The sequence below is a fragment of the Notothenia rossii genome (assembly GCF_949606895.1).
Source record: "Notothenia rossii genome assembly, chromosome: 9".
In the NCBI taxonomy this organism is placed as follows: Eukaryota; Metazoa; Chordata; class Actinopteri; order Perciformes; family Nototheniidae; genus Notothenia; species Notothenia rossii.
This window is the reverse complement of record NC_136907.1, coordinates 27,347,514-27,365,411: the sequence shown is the minus strand read 5'-3', so window position 1 is coordinate 27,365,411 and position 17,898 is coordinate 27,347,514. Positions and strand designations below refer to the sequence as shown.

The 17,898-nt window shown below is 39.1% G+C and overlaps 1 protein-coding gene across 2 annotated transcripts in view; it reads right to left on the bottom strand.

Annotated features, from left to right (window-relative positions):
• Nucleotides 1-7,704: 7,704 nt before the first annotated feature.
• ar (androgen receptor) overlaps nucleotides 7,705-17,898 on the bottom strand; it is a 58,553-nt gene continuing 48,359 nt past the window's right edge. For both annotated transcript variants that reach the window (XM_079647608.1, XM_079647609.1), the window contains exons 6-8: nucleotides 16,192-16,322; nucleotides 15,951-16,102; nucleotides 7,705-13,530 (exon numbers count right to left, since the gene is read on the bottom strand). In XM_079647608.1, the coding sequence (XP_079503734.1) occupies nucleotides 13,372-13,530; nucleotides 15,951-16,102; nucleotides 16,192-16,322 (442 nt within the window). In that variant the 3' untranslated portion in view covers nucleotides 7,705-13,371. The remainder of the gene's footprint in view (nucleotides 13,531-15,950; nucleotides 16,103-16,191; nucleotides 16,323-17,898) is intronic.

The window sequence follows — 17,898 nt, the reverse complement described above, 5'->3', positions numbered from 1 at the left end:
GGGCCTCAGAGGTCAAATCTGACTTCCCTCCACATCTAAAAATAAACCTCATGATATAAACTAACTATGGTAGAAGTTTCATGTTTCTTTCAAAAAGTGCACAATTTCCCTTGATTTGAGGGCTTAACCGCTGTACTATATGCTCCAACACACAGTTGCACGGGGTGCAGAATAGTTTCCCCCCACTTTTTGCCCGGTCTTTAGTAGAAATGTTCGTCGGTAAATGAGATGGATTAGATCTTTTCATCTTGGTGTTTTCTCTATCTCTATCACTCTATACAGTGTTGTTTACATTCTGTGATGCGCGAGCTGATGCCGTCACGTCAAGACGAGTTAACTTTTTTTCCCCTCAACTTTGTGTGGAAAAATGCAGGGATTATGGGTTCTTTTGACAAATATGCGGCCTGTTAAAAATCTGCGCCATTTTGCTGATTATGCGGTAAATTCTGCGATCGCAGAATCACGTTTTTCTGGAGGGTCTACCTGATGCAACTCCAGACTATGTCTTACGGTGCCGCGTACCGGAGGGGAGAGAGAGAGAGAGAGAGCAGCGAAGGGGGGGGAGAGAGAAGTAATACGGTTTCCTGATAAAGCTGTGGAGAGTATGTGCTGCAGGGAGGTGGATGCACAACGCACCCAGGAACGAACGCTAGCTCCGGTCCTTTTTACTGTGGACTCGATGTCCTGACAGGCTGGTATTTGTGCAACCTGCACAAACACAATACTGCACCATGATTACAAATGGTGAAATACAATGTAAAACTACCGAAAAATACCAGCTCACTAAAAAACAACCGCTCAACTCAACGCAACTACTAACTATACCCGCGGTCAGAGAGCGGAGATGTGTCCCCTGTGTGATGTAATATGACGCGTTTGACGTATGACCTTAAAAAAAAGCCGTTTTTAAGAGCAGAGCTCAAAATTGCTCCTTTCCCTCTGAATTCCTGCCCTTATGTCTCGTAAAACATATCAAATCCTACATTCACGTTTTTAATTGTAATTTTCAAGCAAGTTTAAGCATAAATGTAGAAAAAAAAAACCTGCAAGATGCTCTTTAAGGGCAGCCGACACAAACGAATGCCGTGCTTCCATGAGCGTAAAATCCCGCCGCAGATGGGAATACATTGCAATCAGTTGAAAGCTATTTGCGTTCCTTTATGAAGCTGAAGGAGCCTCGGAGCGTCACAACTGCACGCCACGGGACCCTGACCAAGCGTCGCTCCTGGACGTTTATGGAGTGAGAGTGTGTTGCCCAATAAGTAAGTGTGTTGAAAGTGCCAGATAAAAAAGGGGATTACCAAGGTCATTAACTTGGACCAAACTAAACTTCAGAGAATCCCAGATGGCTTTATTCTGAGGGTACCATGAATGACCATGAATTTGGCGCAGCCTAAAACACCTAAAGCAATGCTGCAAACATGTATAATAATATAAGAATAATGTTGGCCTTACAATCCAAAACTTTTACTTTGAAGTCTGTGTGTGTCTCTATGTTCATCCCCTGCAGTGTTTAAAACTTGAAAAACATCATGGAGCTATCTGACTGTGAAACCAAACCACATTGGCTCCAGGGACATGATTTATGTGGTGGGTTTCCATTATGTTTGGCCTTTATTCAATTCCATTCAAATATCTTGAACAACAGGAAATTAATTCATAATTTAAGGAAAAAGATAAGATGCTAAACGTTCACGCTTAAAACCAAATGAAAAACGTGTCAGCTTTCATAATAATAACAGTTTGCTGCACTTGCTAGCTAGCGACCGACTTCATAAGGTGAATATTTTTGTCTAAAAAAGTCTGAAAAACGTAAAGGAGATGACAGCTCATCTGCAATCAAAAAGAAAATGAGGACCTACCTAGAGAGCTATCTTAACTTCGGTTTCATGGAGGGAACGGACAAAACCCGCCCAGAGTGTGTGATATGCAGAGAGAAGCTAGCCAACGAAAGCATGAAACCCAGCAAAATGAAGAGACATCAATAGACCATGCACCCAGAAACAGTCGGGCGTGATCGGGAATTTTTCATAAAGAAACAACACCTTGCAAAGGCAAACAAGCCAATGGATATTAGAACAGCATTTGTTAGGGCTGGCAGCGATGCACAGAAGGCCACCGAGGCCTCTTTTGAATGTGCACTTTTAATAGCAAAGGCAAAAAAAACGCACAACATTGGCGAGCAGCTCATTAAGCCAGCTTGCATTAAGATTGTTCAGAAACTGTGCGGCCCGCAGATGGCGGAGAAGCTAAAAACTGTACCACTGTCAAACAATACGGTGAAAGACAGAATTGACAATATGGCAAGTAACTGCGAGCTGCAGCTGCTCGAAAAGCTTGGAAAGGGGCCATTTGCCATACAACTTGATGAAACCACAACTGTAGCAGACGAGACTGTGCTGATCATTTATGTGCAATATATCGATGGGGAAGATTTGAAGCAGGACATTCTTATGTCAGTCAACCTTACCACTACCACCCGGGGTGAGGACATTTTTACTGCAGTGGATTCTTACCTCTCATCCCACAATCTTTCCTATGAGAATTTAGTTGCATGTTGCACAGAGGGAGCTGCCTCAATGATGTGGAAAAAAAAGGGATTTAACAGTTGCTTGAAAGAAAAGGCCCCACACTGCAAAATATTTCACTGTGTGATACATCGCCAGGCCCTGGCCAGCAAGAAACTGTCAGAAGACCTCAGCGAAACACTCTCAACTGTTGTTAAAATAGTCAATTTCATCAAAGTTCGCCCCACCAACAAGCGTCTATTCGCAGACTTGTGCGAGGATGAAGCGCACCAAACCCTCCTCCTGCACACTGAGGTGCGCTGGCTCTCACACGGCCGAGTGCTGGCACGCTTTGTAGAACTGAAGGAAAAAATTGAAGGGTTTCTACAAACTCGTAACCGCGCACTGTCAGAGCAAGTGACTGAGTCATTCTGGATTAAAACAGCATACCTGGCCGACATCTTCAGTCTCTACAATGAAACAAACAAGCGTCTGCAAGGCGTGGAGTCCAACATTCTCCAATGTAAAGAGGCGCTCGATGCATTTGTGCGCAAACTGGAGTACAGGGTCGGGAAAATGGAGAGGGGGGAGCTGAAACAGTTTCCACTACTGCTGAAACAATCCAAAAACAATCCTGAAACGGTGCCTGTGTCTGTACGTCGCGAGTTCATCCGCCATATGAACTTACTGCAAACGGAAATGCAATCACGGTTCGCTGACATAGACGAGTACGTCTCCAAGGAATTGTGGGTTTTAGATCCCTTTATTGCCAAAGTTGAGGATGAGGAATACCTGGATTGCGAAGATGAGCTCACCGACATCCAAGCTGACTCGCTGTCAAAGAAATACTTCCAGGAAAAAGGATTTAAAACGTTTTGGATTGTCAAAGGACCAAGCCTCGCTCCAAAGCTCACACTGCATGCCACGACCAGGATTATACTCCCATTCAGTACGACATATCTATCAGAAACAGCCTTCAGCGCACTTGTTGCCATCAAAACAAAAGCACGCAACACACTGGACGCTCACAACGACTTTAGACTGGCTGTCACTCACATTACACCGGACATTCCATCCCTGGTTGCGGGCGGGCAAGCCCAAGGTTCACATTAATGAACCTACTTGAACCTCGTCTTCTCTCTGCTACCTGTTCCATGGCAGACAAGCATTTGATTTACCTGCTTAATACTGTATACCAGTTTTTGATTTTTGTTTTATACAGGCCTATGCAACCGTATTAGCATTTTTTTATTAGACGTAGTCTATTCTTTTGAAGTGTCCTGTTCTTCGACATTTGAAATAAATATGATGAATACATTTGCAAGTTAGTAGCTAATAAAAGCATACAAAGACAGAAATGTTTCTTCTGCGCGTAAAGTGTCGGTTTCAGTTGGATTATTTGTCACATCTGCTCCGATCAGATCGGTGTCCTCCATTTTGTAGATTATTCACGATTTTTGAATCCACATAAACACATCGCCAAAATCCGGCTTACTTTGAGCATGTGTTTTAAACAGTTAAATCCCTTTGTGAGCTGTTTCCACTTGCGCCGTCCTTTAATTTCTTCATACAGCGGGCATCCAAATTAATTAATCCTGAGTCCAATAACCATCAAAGTCACTCCAATACTGCTCCTTAATTACGCTTTCATCCTCCTTTAATGAAATACTTCACATTCATCCAGTTTGTGACAGTAGTTGTAGCATTTTTGAGACTTTTAGACTTTAATTACCGCTGTTGCCATGTGTGTGTGTGTGTGGGGGGGTAACCGCTGTTACCAGGCACGGCTTTCACTACCCGATCTGCCCCACTGCCCGATCTGTACTGCGCATGTGCGAGATGGTCCGCCATACTGGACAACTACATACGGCAACTCTAATAGGACACTTCACACAGTGGCGTTTGGCAAAGCAGAAAAAGAACACAAAAAACAGGGAGAGATGAGTTATTGTTATTACAACGTGACTTCACTATTATTTAACAACTCTTTTTATTGGGTTCTTTTATTTGGGGTTAAGTACATTGTCAGAATAAGTGAGACATGGATTTAAATTCTGTTAGACAGCTATATCCCATACATTCTTGCATACATGCACAGTAAATATTTATTCAGTATGATAGCTGCCAAACAGAAATTAAATCCATTTCTCACTTATTCTGACAATGTACTTAACCCCAAATAAAAGAATCCAATAAAAAGAGTTGTTAAATAATAGTGAAGTCACGTTGTAATAAAAATAACTCATCTCTCTCGGTTTTTTTAGTTTTCTTTTTGTGCTTTGCCAAACGCCACTGTGTCAAGTGTCCTACTTGGGTTGCCGTACGGAGTTGTCCAGTATGGCAGACCATCTCGCACATGCGCAGTACAGATCGGGCAGGGGGGCAAATCGGCAACAGCGATAATTAAAGTTTCAAAGTTTTGGGGGGTCGCAAATTCCAACAGGAGTCATTTGGGGGGGCCCTGGGTGAAAAATGTTGGGAACCCCTGGCCTAACTGATATAATTATTTTTAAATAAAATTGCTATTCTATGACTTTTTTATTTTGGCTATTTGTATAATTGAAAATCTTTATTTTCTTTCATTGTGAACTTCACCAACATGATATATTCTTTTCATATGTAAATTGGTTCTGCCTTTGTTTGTTTATGCACACCTTTATTTTGTACCCGGGGGTGTATTTCGCTGTTGCACGTCCGAGTCCAGCTTCAGTTAGCGCTGATGCTCCAAGCAGGTCAGTCATGTTTTAATTTGCCCTCCATCAGTTCTGGTATCTTTTTCTCGTTAGCTCTAAAGTAATCTATATTATTTTATTTCGTAATGGTAATGTAACCAGTCTGTCAGGTGTGTGAAAACTGGACCAGTATTCCAGGTTCTTAAAGGATGGGTAATAAATGAAGTTGAACACCAGAGTGAATGAAGTGAATACTGAGATTTTATAAAGGAAAAAATATATATATTGGCACAGGAATAAACAACATTCTTCTAAATAAAGCGCTTGACACTTGGGTGCACCCGAAATAAAATTAAAATAAACCCCCAAAAGAAAATAGTTCTTTGATCAGTTCCTGTAAGGTCCTCTCAAAATCCTACCACTGGTAGTGGAAAGATGAGGTATTCAGGTTGTCATTGGTAGCTCGCCATCCCCCTCGTCAGGGAGAAAATCCAGAGTCCACAATCCAGAATCCAGAAAATCCAGAATCCACAATCCAAGGGTATCATAAAAAACCCAGCCTGTGTAATATAACACAGCTTAAAACATTGCAAATGTATCTTCAACACATGTGCATCAAATATCATAACTGTGCAGTGCTAAATTATCAATGCAAATATACAACACATTTAGATACCATAATATGGAAAACTGTTGCATTGTAAATAAAAGATTCATTCTACATGCACTAAAAACACACTGACGTCAATAACCATGAATTCATGAAATGTAGATCAAGATAAGCATTTACAGTTTAAACATTAATGCTCAAAAGATTGTAGTAAACGAAATAAATGTCTAGTGCTTATTAGCACTGTATAGTAATACACACTATATAGCTACTGTAACTATCAACCATAACTCATATTAGCTAAATTTAACTGAACTCTCAAAAGAGCTAGGTGGCTAACACACCACGAGGCCCGCAGCATGCAGGCAGCAACTATTATGTAGCATGTTGCTTCACTCACCGAGGAAAATAAAACAATTAATGAAAACTCCCGCTTTCTAAAGCAGCTCCAACCTCCAGCAACAGCCTCAGAGATTGGTCCACCGCCGCCCCGGTAACTCTCAATTTGCACAGTTTTTTGCATATGATGATCAAAAGTGTCTCCGTTCTTCCAGCGTGACGCTGCTCCTTCACACACACGTCTTCAACGTGCCCTCACTAACCTGAGTGAGGAGGCGGGACTTGGCGGATTTGGCATTATGAACCAATAAGCTTTGTTAACCTTGTAACCTTGGTTTAAGTGGGTTACAGTAATGTTAATGAACCCTCCGGTTTAGCTTCTTTGTGTAAATAACTTGTAGTTCTGATGTTAAAACCGAACTTTTCAGGAATAGTAGCTAGGGGAGTGATTTGTAAAATATGCATAAAGAAAAAGTAAATCTGTTTACAGTTCTGTTTCATATGTTTTGAGAGAGAGGTTTTGAGAGATGCATCTATAGATTTAGTCCCTAATTTTGCACCAGATTGATGCATTTAACTTCAACATTTAAAAAAAAATCTTCCCGGGGGAGCATGCCCCCGGACTCCCCTACTGAGGTCCACCACCTGCCCACACACCCCCCGTCAAATTGTCCCACCCACATTGAGGATGCTTCCTTCGCCCATGCCTGAGACACAGTTTTGTGAATATTGTTGTTTTTATGGGGTTTAACAGGTTTTAAAGTATCCCATGTGTTAGTGAATTTTTATATATTTTCCTTTAGAATAGTAGGAAATTAGTATTCAAATTTTGATTACATTTTTGGTCCCCCCCAATGTTGACTATGGTTTCGGCCTTGCATTATGCACTCAGTCAGATAACTCCATCTTTTTAATAAACCCTTTTTAAACTGACTCAGCAATTTCTTTGCCTCCTCCACATTCCAACCTTCGCCACCTGTTAGAGCCTCGCCACCCCGCCTCAAAACTTTCCATTCCACATTCGGCTTGTTCCTCAATTTTTCAGAATGTCTTGCTAATGTGCAGCCCCAGTATTAAGACTTGGACTTCTTTTCCCACACAAGTCACCGGCGGAAACTCCCTTGGCAAATTCGTGCCAATTCAAATAACCTTGAGCTGCAAATTAATATGCGGCCAAGTGCAAGACTCTTGATGAGGGGAGCATCCACACAAGAACAAAACAGTGTGTGTTCTCACTGAAGCAAGCACACTGTTTACTGGATGTCCAAGATGAATTAAACATGTATTTAGTGCAAAATGATTCCAGTATTGCTTCACTTTGGAAATGCAAGAAGTACCACCTGACACTTGTTAAATCGTGCTTACCAGATATGGCACTTTTATCCATTTACGAGTGTTATTAATGGGTCTTATCCTTGTTAAATCCCCCCGTTTGCCCAGCTTTCCTGCATGTTGGAATCCAAATAATTAAAAAGGAAAAAAGCCTATTCATGACTAAAGTCTGAGATTAATTAAAATTCCTTTTTTGAAACTCTACTAAATATCCACTTCATATCAAGTACAATGACTTCAAACAAAGAGTCAGAATTATTTTTAATTGCCTTTAAAAGACGATGCAGCTTTACACCTTTGATAAAAACACATATTGAAAAACACAAAGTCACAAAAGGTATAAATCCTACAAGACTTGTCTTTAAAAGTTAAGAACTGGGACACCAAAACAGACATTAAACAGATACTCTAGCATGTACAAAGAACCAGGTTAATATGCAGTACATTGGGCACACAGTGTACCAACTAATGTCCATGAACATTATACACACACTGTAGCCTACTGTGACTCAATCATAATCAAAGTGAACAGAGCAACTGGTTGGTTCATTGACTGGCAATGCCTTCAGATAAAGCTAACACAGCATTACAAATGAGAACATTATTTAAAACCAGTGTTCATTTCAAAAACAGTCTTACAATATAGTGCATTTGGGAATTGTGAGAAGATTTCTGAATATTTCAATTTAATCAAAAGTTTACCATTATGTTGTTACTTAAAGGAATATCACCAAGACAATGACAATTTTAACATAAATTACTCACACAGTGCTACCTTTAATGTGTTGCATGCATAAAAAAAGAGTATTGAACAGTCTTCAAGGGTAACACAGGATGAGTCGTTTTCCAGTTCTTTTACATGTTTAGATTTATATATGATATACGGAACATGTTTGAAGGACATTTCTGTATCTTTAATATCACACTCTGCTTTACTTTACATTACTGCTTCCTTAAATAACGGTAGACACATTTATTTAAGTTGTGGGATCAATGTTCATGGATACCTGGATTGGTCCACCCCTCCGTTCATTTTCATTTAGTAAACATTGTATAAAAAGACAATATGAAGATATTAACTTGCAGATGAAGAAAAGTACTTTTGACGCACAGCTGACGTTAGTGAATGGGTCTGAAACAAAACACTGAAGCTGGCGGTTATTGCCAGCTTGTTACTGTACAACAAGATGGCATCATGCTTCCTGACAGATGGCTCATGCATTGATTGATGACAGAATACACAGGAGAGACTTCCGTGGATGTCCATGCATTGCTTTGTGTAAAGCTAAAAATGATGAATACAGTTATACACACACACAATGCATGCATCTACAAGCTAGTGAAAGAACTGTAGAATTGTTAAAAGTGTTGCATTTACAGAGTTATAAAGCATTGCTGCAGGACGTAAGCTGAAGTTACGTTAATAAAGTTTTGTTTGTTCTGATGATAAATACGCTAACCTTTCCACGTTTGGTTCATTTACTGACAAGATACTATTTCAGTGTGATTCACGCTCTGCTGTATGTGCTCAGTGACATAATACGCTCAATTTGTGTTCTTTAAATAAAAAACTAAAAATGATTATAGAATTCGGCTCCATGACTGAATGCTTTTCAACAGTTTTACTCAAGTGTTTTTGAGTTATCTTCAAGGCATTCCACAGATTTTTTTCCTTGGTTCTGAACTCCAAGCGTTGGCAGGGCTATTCAAGGACCTTTCAGATTGTGCATCAGAAGCCCTTCCAGTTCTAATTTGGCTGCACGTTTCTATTTGTTGTCCTGTTGGAAAATGACTGCCCTAATCTAATATCGCGGGCACTTTGAATCCAATTCTCATTGCGTGTCTGCCAGTCTCTGCTGCTGCTACACACAGCAGGACGCGTCACTCCGTGCTGTCAGTTAGGGATAGCTCTGTCCGTTGACTGAGTGAACACAACTTTAGTTTTATTAATTAATCTTAAAGGGTAAGCTTTGCCTTAATGAGCTTTAAAGTAGCTGCAAAAGAGTCTGAATGGAGGTTTGATACCTATTCAATGCACAATTAAAACCAAAAAGGCAGTAAGGAGGAGTAAAGTATAAAAGCAGCTTACAGTCCAATTTTCTCTAATTTCACTCATGCCAAGTGTCGGCCAGAACAAGTTTACCCTCTACATATTTATAAGTTAATGCTCTAACATCAGCAAACAGCTCTACACATGTACTGCCAGTGTGAGGAGAAAAGCTTTTAGGATCAGCGACAGTAAGCACGCGGTGTGTTCAGGGGATACAGTGCAACAATGGCGACGTACCATTTAAAATGTAACTTGTTTCAGTCATAGCTGGAATTTCCCATCCTTCTGTGTTTTATATGTTTTATAACTGAGTTTGATATTTGATTTCAGAATTTGGCAAGAACAAATGGTGATGACTAGGGGAAATGTTGCTAACACTTTCTATTACGGCCATTTCTATAATTCATTATTCAAATACTAGTGTTATGTTAAAGCCTTGTGTAATTAATGTTACAAGTTCTAATAACTACTTATAATGCATTTTAACAATAATCACAACACATTTTATAACGCGTTTCAGTATCATAATGCTTCATAATTGCTGTTATGAACTCATTGATATTTTTCTGCAAGGATCATTTTGAATTATAATTCCTATAGCTGTAATAAATTATAATCTTATTTTAAGGCATTATAATCATTCATTTTGATGTGACTATTAGCCACTACGAGTGGTCCATGTTGGATTTTAGGATAGTTAACAACAAACTGAATGTTTTAATTTATAGTTCATACTGTATTTACAACTATGGGAATTATATAAAAATGTTGTCCTTGCATAAAGAATCTTAACCCTTGTGTTGTGTTCAAGAGCTGTTACCGTTCATGGTGTTCGCGGGTACATTTTGACCCACGATTTATCTCAGTCCAAAACACTCAAAAATAATGACTATCATCCAATATTGTTTTAACTACATCATAACTAACTTATTATGCATTCAGAACCATAGAATCCTGTTATGGCCCCAAAAAACATTGCACCACATATTTAAGTAAAACATGTGATTCAATTCACTCATTATATTCCCTATAGTGAAGTCAGTGGATCATTACGTTATCTGACTATAATAGACTAATATTAGAATAGAATCTCCCCAAAAAAAGTTTTAATATTGTTACAGTGGATGAAGGGGGTGGGGCTGGGGTGTCTAAAGTCAAAGATGAATCTTGATTTGGCCAAATTTGACCCCGAGTCACCCAAAACATTTCTGCTGGGTCTCCCTAGACCCGAAAACCGAATTATACACTTTTTTTTTTAGAGACCTTCAGACTTTGCTAAAATGGTCAAAATCAGTTTTTTAGTGTTTATATAGCTGTTGTGGAGGATATCATGAAGCCTTGTTCCAATACAATTGTATTATATAATTTTAACTTGAAACGGGTCACGGGAGACCCGAACTCAACGATTTATGAATGACAAGCAATAATAACGTTTTATGATAGTTGACCTCATAAGTCATTACGCTTATAAGATCATGCTTTATGCGTTGTGATTGTTGTTATAATGAATTATTTACATAGTTGTTATATTCATGAATGCTCATAGCTATAATCATACAGTACAAGTATGTTATCAATGCATCATAGACATGGGTTAATAATAATGTTATCAGAATTGAAAAATCTTGCTAAGCTTAGTTTAGTTTTTTATTTTAATTCAAACATTGTTTCTTTATTGTTTAGAGGGAGTAACAGCTGCAGGGGAGTTTACTCTTCTGTTGTTATGTTTTGATGTGAGATGTGAAAATGTGAGTCAAAGTGGTGGCAACAATGATGTAATGTATCATTACATACCTAGTTTTCCTTAACTTTCAATTTCACTTTTGAGTTTCTCATTAAGACATCAATTGTCCTCAGTAGATTTATCTTGGATTAACACATGTTGAACTAAAACTACAGTACTTTCTCACAGCAGGACAATATGATGTTTTAAAGTATGATGCAGGACATCAAGTTTGTCTTGTAATGCTTGACTTCCTTATTTTTGATTGTCTCAGGAGTGGATTTTGTCCATTCATTAGAAAGCTTGATAACAGTTATCTTAAAGGTACATCTTAATTTCTGTGTTTAAGGCACTTTAGCTCTTAAACAGCGTATTAGGGCCTCTGAAGGTAAACATGAATAAATTACTGAGCCATGGGAGGGGGTAATATTCTGAGAGACTTGGATATTCTCTGCAAATGTAATTCACATATTTATGAGAAGAAAACTTGAGATTACGGTTTTTTTCTTTGGTTAAGGAACCAAAACTTCACTTTGATCAACATTAGTTGGTGAGGAGCTGCAACATAGCATTTTTCCATTGTGTCGTTGATCCTGATGCTGAGAAACTGAACCAAACTTTCTTCTGTACAGGCCTAATTGCTATTGAGCTCAACTGCTATGATAATATGGTGATTCTGGCCTTAAATCACAAGTATTTCATTATTGATGTATCAAATCACACTATGTTTTTAATAAACATGCAAGTATATTTGATTAGGGCATCCACTGTCGACATAATAAATGGTAAGTGTGGTTACCATTGCAGGTTTTCTCTTTATATCTCTCTCTCCCCCAGCTCGTGATGTCATTTATTTATTTTGTTAACTTAGTAGTCCTAATACGGCAACATAATTAAATGCCCACCAAATTGTACTAACTACATTCATAAGCAGGAAAAGAAGTAGATGCGCCTGAGGGCAGCATTGGAGCTGTGTTCAAACTCCAAACCTACATACTGCACGTTACATACTCACTCCTTATGAAGTGCATACTATACTGTACTGACAAATAAACAATTAGGTGTGCCATTACCAGCAGATTGTTCCCACTGTAGAAAAGTGCAGCAATTCTTCTTCTCTGCATCAAATAGGTGCATATATCAACAACTACACTGAAAAAACTGAAACGTTGACTTTAACTTAATGTATTATGTAAATACATTTCACATAATTGTATTAGGTTAGTTGAAAGCAATATTATTAAGTTGAACCTAATACTTATTTAAACTTAATATTATTGTTTTCAACCAACCAAATACAGTAATGTGGAATCTGTTGATAGAATACATTTAATTAAAGTCAATGTATCAGTTTGTCAGTGTGACCGCCCCGGTTACAGTTGAATACAAATCCACCCAATTTAATATTTTCCAGTATTATTTGAAGGGAATTTCAATGTTTTGATATTTCAATTAAGTTAATATGTGAATTTTTTGAATATTTTACTCATGGTTATTTATTTTAACTGTCTGCACCGCCTTCTGTCAATGAAAAGTTTGAAGAGCTGCAATGCATTTTGGGATGCCTGGGTATGTCCAGTAAAATCATCCTCAAAAGGTCTTGCTTATTTACGAGAAAGAGTATTTCTCACGTTCACAACATCTACATACTCAGAAGATATATTCTTGATTCGGCATGAATCGTTATCAGTGTGCAATTTTGAGCAGAGATTTTGGAAAGTAAAAGGGTATAGGTATTTGTTTGTTTCCTTATCCAATTCTCATCTGCTATTTGTGCCATCTCTTGTTCTTTTGGTAAAGTTAATACTTTGTCTAGTGTTTTAATGCCACATGCGAAAAAACTTTTTAACCCTGCTACTTTTAGTGCCCTGTAATCATGAAACACAGACTTATATAAAGTAACATCTCTGAAAGCGGAGCTGTCAACAGACGAGGCCTCGCGGCGGCTCAGATAAAAGCTTTAACAGTTCTGAACAAACAATCACAGTTATTGCTAAAAGGAATACAAAAAACTTGAACAACAAAATAATGATTACAGGACAGGGCTTTAAACTGACGATGTGGGGAAACAGAACCTTCGTTAAGGTTTACGTAAGTAGCAAAGATGAGTCACTTTTTGATAAATAAAAAAAATCCTTCTACTGGTGAAACAAGATTGGTTTAGCCAAACCTGCCAGGATCTTTGGTACGTGGACGGAGATGATCTCTCCGATCATCTCCGGAAAGCTGACCTTCGTGTGGAGAGACTGAGCCTGGACAAAAAGGTCGAATGTAAACTGGTGGAGCTTCTTTACCGTCTGAAACAGAATAACAAATGCCATGTTTTAGAGATTCACTACAAGCAGTGTTTCGACAATGACTCAGAAACATGACTCATTAAAAATAAATGGTACACCCATCTAAAGCTATAGGAAAATGAGGATAAGAGATCTGAATCATATTCGCCTCACCCATTAGCCTTTTCAAAACCCTGATTAAAAGGGAAGAAGTTTTTAGATTTCAGTTGCCAGATTTCCCTTATTCTAACTTAAATCCCTTTTCAGTGTCCTAATAAATCACACAACATCCCTTCCAACTATTTTCAAACACAGAACATTGATTGTGAATGTGTGCCAGAAGCTGTCATGAATTGACTCCAGCTCCAGTTTTTTCACATTTTAATATTAAACTTTTAGGACTTGGTTAAACTGGGTATTTTACTTATCAATGTCTGCATCTTAATTTGTCAGAAAAACAAGATGAAAAAACGCTAGCGGCACTCACTGTTGTTACCAGCTTTAATCACTGATTACATTTTTTGGGGCGGAGAGAGTCATGCAGGAAATTCTGCTCCTATAGAAAATCTACTGATTTATGAAAATTGAAGAAATCTGAACCAGGGGAATCTAAATGCAATGGTGGTGAAGACAAGTCCCATGATCCCTTACTACAATTTAGTCCCTCTTCTGTTTCATGTCTCCATGCTTTAATGTTCAGAAAGCTCTTTATTTTTCTCATACTGCCTGTGCTGCAGCACCTCTTTTCACCCTCTGTCTGAAACCAGAGCCCAGTCTGCTCTGATTGGTTAGCTGGTCGGCTCTGTTGTGATTTATCAACTGCTGAGAGATGCCCCGCCCCTTAGGCATACTATGGCCCTTTCTCATTTCCTCAAATCCCCCTCCTCGACTCCTCGGTCCTCCGGTAGTGACCCGGAAATGAATTTCAGCGCGCCATGTTGAAGGACATCTCATTTCTCTAAATGCACTTCGAGGACCGAGGATCGAGCGTCGACGAGGCTCTCTGGAGGAGCTATAACCGAGGATACACTGATGGGTCCTCCACGGCTCCTTCGTGGATGCATTTCCGGGAACAGAGATGTTTCAAAGAGTCGTGACGCACGGCCGGACTTATCTCAGCCAAAGACAGCTCTGCATGCATCCCCTGGATATTATTTTATTAACTGCTCTCATCGCAACGCGATGTTTACAGAGAGAACAGCTGTGAGGTCCGTGCAGAAAGCAGAGCAGTGTGTATAATATATATCACTCAGTATAACAGGCCCAATCTCTTTATTTGCTTTAGTTTAGTAGATATCTACAAACAAAGAGTCGATATTTTTCTAAAACCATTTAGTGCTTCACATAATAAAATACACAACGGCTGTAGCCTGTTTTAGGAGCTGTAGGTGCGTGTGTGTGGTGTAGGTGTGTTTGATACAGTGTGTGAGTAGATGCAGCGGACAGACAGGTCTCAGTTGGTTTGGCGTCCTCTGCTTACTTTTAATACTTTTAAATAAAACTTTTGGCCCGTAATTTATTTTCCTCATTGTAGCGACCAGAGGTGGGGGGGGGGGGGGGGCGATATATCCAGTCTCTGATAGTGTTACGTTATTATGAGAGTGCTTTTTTTTTTTTATTCTGAAATTGTATATATTTATATATTAATATATACATATATATATATGTGTGTGTGTGTGTGTGTCCACATCTGTAGCCTGTTATTGTCTCATTATACCGCACTGTGAATGAATTAAAAGTAAATATACAGTATAAGTCGTCATGAACACATCTGTCCATCCGACAGAGGGCTGCTGTGCCTCCTGTCATCATTAATGGACGTCTCTTTAAAATGACCGCTCAGAGGAGAGGAGTTCTATTTTTCTAACCGCCTGCTGCTTCCCCTCTTCTCTCCTCCGCTCGCATCTCCTGTGGGCGGGACTAAGTCTCGAGGATAGGAGTCGAGTCGAGGAGGGGAGTTAGAGAAATTAGAAAGGGCCTATGTGTTGGAGCGCTAAGCCAATAGAAGCATAAGTGTTACGTAGTGGTGTCACTATTTAATGGAAGTAAACAAAGGAGTCCAATGGAGGCGTTTCAGGCAGGGGGGGAGATTGTGTGATAGAAATTCCCTCTGGAGGGAACACAGGGATTTTAGCCTTGGCAGACCATTTACATGCACAAAAACATAACACACAGGAAAGGGAAGACCAAAAAAAGGACAATAGGGCCTCATTAATACGATGCAGAAAATACCTTACATATGGAATGCATCAAGTGATGACCACTTCGATCAACAACATGAAGTCATCTTAGAAAATATAAATATTGTATTAAATAAAGATTGATGTAATATACACCATTTTGTATATACAACTACAACAAGCATACCAAGACATTTGAAATTCAAAAAACTGACAGTTCGCTTTAAAAATGACATATTGTGAATTAAAGCAGTGTCTCACCATCTGGAGAGAGTCCAGGAGTCGGGTGAGCTGGTAGAACCTCTGAGGACGATTGTTGGCCATCCCATAATTAATGAGGCGATCGAGCTCGTTGATGTAGGTGAGGCGCAGCTCATCGAAGTACTTCTGACTCTTCAGACCCTCAACAGGAACTGGAGAAAAAGACAGTAATGGTTAAGACTAAAACCTTGACATTTGTTTGGGGTAAGGTACATGTTGATGCCCAGGACACAGAGCTTACGGATGCTGAAGAGCAGCAGCGCCTTCATGCAGAGGAACTCTTCGTGAGTGATCTGCAGCAGCAGCAGCTCCTGGGAGAGATGTCTCATCCGTATGCAGTGCTCATACATGCTGGAAACGTGCATCCGATTCCTGCGGGTGTGAAAAGGTCAGGGTGACAAATGTGAAATAAAATAAATGTTCCAACCATGAGAGGCGGACGAACAAATTGCCTTACACCTCGGACATTTATTCTGTAATGAGTAACTTCTGCAGAGGTAAAAATGTCAGAGGTGGGCTCCGTATCCTTTAATGCTGTAATGGGAACATTTATGAAAATACAGATCTCTGCTGGGTGATCTTTGACATTTGGAGCAAGATGTTGAAAACCCACAACTCTGTAACACTAGAATCTAGTACTCTATAATTGGCTATAAAGTTCAGTAGTGTTTTAGTAATTAAAGTGCAATATTATAAGAAGGGATATTTCATGTTCATCTTGCCTGAACAATCTTCAGTTATTTCAATAAGCTCGGGAGAAGACGAGAATAGACATCGTGATCAAGGTGCGCTTTCTCTGTTCAGTCTAATGAAATGATTCTGCGTTATTATGAACAATGAATACGAGTTTTTATCATATTCTAAGGCTGTGAAGAAAGAAATGAATGTTCTCCATCCCTCTGTAAATGGAGGCAGAGTTTCAGACCAGCGTATACGCAAACTATTTGAAACGTTTCTGGATAAGTACATATGAGCAAATCATGCCCGGCTGATGCTTGGGTTTAAAAAAGGTCAACTAACTTTTCGTCTTGCAACATTTTTGAATTGAAAGATGATTCTGTGAAAAACCTCCAAGATCCAACTTAGAAAATGGGTACGGCGATTTTATTTACTATGATTAAAGATGCAGTCTGTATTAGTTGTTAATATTTTAGTAGCACCTGAATTAATTAAGGGATCTATAGTGATCAATAGTTCTCATGTAGCTGTTTCCTTTAAGTTTTCCGACAGCTAAACCCGTCTGTATGACAACCTGCTTCTGTAAACAAACCTAGACTCAATTTCTCACAGCACGTCTCTTTTATCACATGAAAAAGATATTTAAACTAAAAACAATTAAAGTAAATCACAGAACTGTATGCATAGGATTTTCTAAATATGAGGTGTATACATTAAGTACACCTGCAATTTAAGTTGAATGAAAAAGCCTTAAATTTCTCCTTAATTCAGTCTCCAATTACGAAGATGTGCCGGGGGTTTTGCCCTTCTTAGACTTGGCAGGAGATGGTAAGCAACACAACTAAAAGATTACAAGGAGCCCTTCAGTCCATTAACACTTCATGCCCACATTTCATTTAAATACCTACAACTTTCTGATTTATATGGCCTCCGCCAGCCCTAATTCCATCCTCCACATCTGAGCTTCTAATCCACTTCACTTAATATGAATTCACTTCTTTCTTTGTATGAAACTTTTTCTTATTAGTTTCCAAGCTCCCAACTTGAATCTGTTTGAGATTCCATGATGTGTTCCACCCGCTGTATGCCCAGTGCGAACACACAGACATTTTTCAGCTCAACTATGATACACACCTGCTGTGACATCACTGGAATGGGTGTGGTCAGAAGTGTGAGGCAAGGTAAGTGTGCATAAATCAGTGTATACAATAATCAATAACCTGTTAATATGTTGTTGAGTTTTTACACGCTTGTATGAGTCAGGATGCAA